This window comes from Nannochloropsis gaditana, assembly GCF_000240725.1.
Source record: "Nannochloropsis gaditana CCMP526 unplaced genomic scaffold scaffold527, whole genome shotgun sequence".
Taxonomy (NCBI): Eukaryota; class Eustigmatophyceae; order Eustigmatales; family Monodopsidaceae; genus Microchloropsis; species Microchloropsis gaditana.
Genome location: NW_005803426.1, coordinates 17,257 through 21,252, shown reverse-complemented (window position 1 = coordinate 21,252; position 3,996 = coordinate 17,257). Strand labels below are relative to the sequence as shown.

The 3,996-nt window shown below is 57.6% G+C and overlaps 1 protein-coding gene across 1 annotated transcript; it reads left to right on the top strand.

Moving 5' to 3' along the window:
• Nucleotides 1–2,468: 2,468 nt before the first annotated feature.
• Nucleotides 2,469–3,218, top strand: NGA_2017520 (uncharacterized protein; the record flags this gene model as incomplete). The annotated part of the gene is made up of 1 exon (XM_005854370.1): nt 2,469–3,218. A coding segment is annotated over one exon (718 nt), but the record flags the coding sequence as incomplete, so codon positions are not given.
• Nucleotides 3,219–3,996: the final 778 nt, after the last annotated feature.

The following is a 3,996-nucleotide window of genomic DNA, read 5'->3' as shown; positions in this document are numbered from 1 at the left end:
CGGCATACGAGATCACTGTGTGACTGGAGTTCAGACGTGTGCTCTTCCGATCTATCGGGCATTCATCCGCCCCGGAAGTGTAAAGAGAACAGAACTGTCCATACTAACAGATAAAGCATTGTATAGAACGGATACCCAAGGTGGCCAAATTCGCTTCAGTTTACTCATTCCTTTCCGCCTGAAGCACGCGCACGAGCAGGCGCACAACCTCCACGTGCGCACGCTCCTTGCCTCCTTCACTATTTCCTCCCCCTGGACTCTCTCTAATTCACCCTTGCAACACAGGGCCCACAGTCCCCACGGACATCGACGCGCGCCCCCACGAACCTCCACCGAGCCCGTCGAAACAGGCTGTCCCCTTGCCCGCTCACTCCCCCTTGTACGCCGATACCGATGGGGGGATCCACGTCACGTTCGTCTTATATACACTTTCGCCCACCTTCCACCCCGGGACGTGCTTCATAATCTCCGCCTCCTCGGCCAGGGCTTTCTTTTGCCGCTCAATCCAAATCATGTCCTCGTCCGCTTGGAGCAAAGGGGCCAGAGCCAGTTTCTGCTCCCGCTTTTGGTCCGACCAAAAGCGGCGTTCCGTGTTCGTGCGCCCTACTTGAACAAAACCATAGGACACCACCAAGATGGCGCCAGTCCATATTGCCCAGCTCGGCGGGCCCCTATTCCCGAGCCGGGTCTTGTAAAAGATCTATTGCCGGCAGCAGCAAATGATAAGGGGTGTGGGAGGGAGCGATGGAGGGGAAGAAGAGTCATTACACGATTCTGAAAACATTCAAGAGCTCTTCGTAGGAGCACCGAGGCCTAGTACCGACGGAAGTAAGTTATGCAATATTTCAAGCACCGTAACTTCATCGGAGGTACTCTGCGTGTGTTCGCACTTACCTTGGGATATCCGCCGGGCGGAGGGATATCTTGCACAGGTGGCCCACCAATTGGAGTCGCCATCCTGTACTTATGTAGAAAAGCAGTGCAGGAGATGGAGGTGAGTCATATGTCGGAGCAGTCTGGAGCTGGAGCCCGAAGCTCTGGCGTAAACGCTAGCGCTTCCATCAATGCCTGCCCTTGATTGCAATAAGTCTGGCCAAATCCACGCCGCTTTCTCTGACTAATACTACACAAGCGTCGACGAGAACATTATGCGTAGATGTCGCCCACTACTCATGCTCGACAGCGCGAAATCGCGATACGACGCAGGACGCATGAAATCAGGTGGAAAGGAGGGAGGGGACGATTGTTGGACCTGGCAAACGCTGACTCAGGTCTCGATTGTCCCGAGATGAGACGACTTCAGTCTATCATAACAGGTCATGACGCTCCTCCACCGTCCATCCTGCGTGGCCGTGCGTGCACTTCTTCGGGTCTCAGGTTCGGGTGCATCGGCGCGTCTCGCGTGCGAGGGATGAGGCTTTGAGCGCTGTGGCGGGGGGAACAGACTCTACTCAACTGAGGCGACCCCCAGGGAGCCAGCTTACACGCCTCTTTGGGCTGCCGCAGGGTCTCAGTCGCATCTTAGGCGTCAAAATAAGATCCTAGTGCTGATCCGTCGGTATGAGAATGAATCTCTGGATTTCTTACTGAACACACTTGCCTCCTGACCATGTAAATTAGGTTGCTCTGCCTTGGGCTTTTGGACATCTCTTCCCTTGTCAATTTTCCCAGAATATTCCCATGGCCGAAGATGATGATGATCCTTATTTAGCTGAGCTACTAGATATATCTGATGCAGAAGAAGGAAAAGCCTTTGCGCAAAGGGGCTCAATTGCGACTGCCGCAGGCACGAGTACTGCCGCTCTCCTCGCGGCGAATACCACCAGAAATGCATCAAATTCCCCCTCCCCGTCGACAGGAAAATCAAATGTGACATATCAAGCTTCTGACACACACCGGGAAACACTTAAACTTTTGTCGCAGCTCAGTCCTGCGGGTGCTAAAGCTCCAAGTGCTGTGGACGTGCGGAAAGCATTTCGTGCCCTGTATCCCCCTTTCCAGACAAACGGAGCCAATGAGGGTGTCAAGAGCAACGCCAAGTCTAGCACATCCATGGTAGCGACGATCGAAAAACGTGAATGCCCGTGCGTCGCACAGCTCGATGTGATACAGGAAGAGTTGGAGGTGCATTTGGATGCGGTGGATTTGTTCGACCTCAGAGACGTCATTAAGGAGGAGATAGATGCCTGGCAGGCGGGAAAACGGAAGGCCCTGGCGGAGATGGCAGGATATGGAAAATCTGAGAAGGCAACGTGTGAAGAAGCCGAACAATTCACTGGCGACCTGGACAGGAAGGGAGGTACGTCGAAGGGGTCAGAGAAGCACGTGGGAGAGGACGTAGAAGAGCCCGAGGGGCCCGTGTCCCAAGCGTCCCTCCTCGACGGGGGGGCTCAAGCTTCGCAGGCGTCTCAAGATACGGCGAACGGCGAGCTCAAAAGCGGTGACGTCTTGAAAAAACGAAAGCGCGGCTCCCTGGCAGGGGGCGGTCGCGCGACCTTGCCCTTGATGGTGCTCAAGTCGGCACGGGGCGGGGGGGGTGCATCCCGTTCCCTATTAATAGAGCTGGACGAGCGCGATAAAGCCCAAGATCTGACCGGGGACAGCGGGGCGGTAGGACGGGTGCACGTGAAGAAGGACAGGGGGGTGGTGCTCGATCTGAAGGGGCATCAGTACCTGGCGGAGCTCTGCCGGTGCCCGACCATGCTCCTCGTGAGCTTGGGGGAGGAGGAGGCCAAGGTAGAGGACGTGGTGGATACCTTGTGCGTCCTCACGCATCATCACGACGAGCTCGAGGCGATGGGGGGGAAGGTGCTGCGGCGGGGAGAGGAGGAGGAGGAGTCTGTTGGGGGGGAGGAATCGGACTACGGCCTCATGGGGAGTGAGGGCGAGGGAGCCAGAGCCGGTAAACGCATGAAGGCGATGAAAAGGACCGTGAGCAAACGCGGTAGCACCGGAGTCGGAGTAAGGCAGGCAAAGAGAAAGAGCCAGGGGGCCGCTCGAAAGGGCGGTGCGTCCTCAGCAGGAGCCCCCAAGAGGACGGGGATGCATGCGAAGAAACAGGGCCCGAAAAGGGTATCCTTGCGCGCGCTTAAGCGGCCAAAGCCAAGGAAGGGCTCAGATGTAGACGAGGAGGAGGAAGAGGAGAGCTTTTCAGACGATGACGACGATAGTGATTTCAGCGTGTAACATTGCAAAGTACGCATAAGCCCTGTAAAGCACAGCACGTCATGCAACGTTTTATTTGATTCCATGCAAGATGACATTCACAAGCCGCACAAACACCCCTCCCTCTCCTGTGTCCCGGCACTGCCTCTGTCCCATCCGACCCCCCTAGGCGGTCGCCGCCCCCGCAGCCTCCAAGGCCCTGTCCAAGTCCTCGATCAAATCCGGCAAGGACTCGATGCCCACAGACAGGCGGACAAGCGTGTCGTCGATTCCCAGCGTGCGCCTGACCTCGGCGGGCACGGAAGCGTGGGTCATGATGGCCGGGGACTCGGCCAGCGACTCGACGGCCCCCAGGCTCTCGGCCAGGATGAACACCTGCAGCGTCTCCAAAAAACGGCGCGCGTTGTGTAATGCTCCCCGCACATAGAAAGTGATCATTGCCCCTGATCCGTGCTGCTGCTTCTGGGCGAGCGCGTACTGGGGATGGGAGGGCAGGCCGGGGTACAGGACCCTGGCCACGCCCGCGTGCTGCTCCAAGTGCCGGGCGATGGCCAGCGCGTTACGGGCGGCGGCCTCCATGCGAACGTGCAAGGTTTTGAGCCCTCGGAGGGCCATGTACGCATCGAAGGGGGAAGGGACCGCCCCGACAGAATTCTGGATGAATCGGAGCTTCTCGTGCACCTCCGGGAGGTTGGTGACCACGACCCCGCCCACCACGTCCGAATGCCCGCCGATATATTTGGTGACGCTGTGCACGACCATGTCGGCCCCCAGATCGAGGGGGTTTTGGAAATACGGGGACAGAAAGGTGTTGTCTGCGACGAAAAGGGC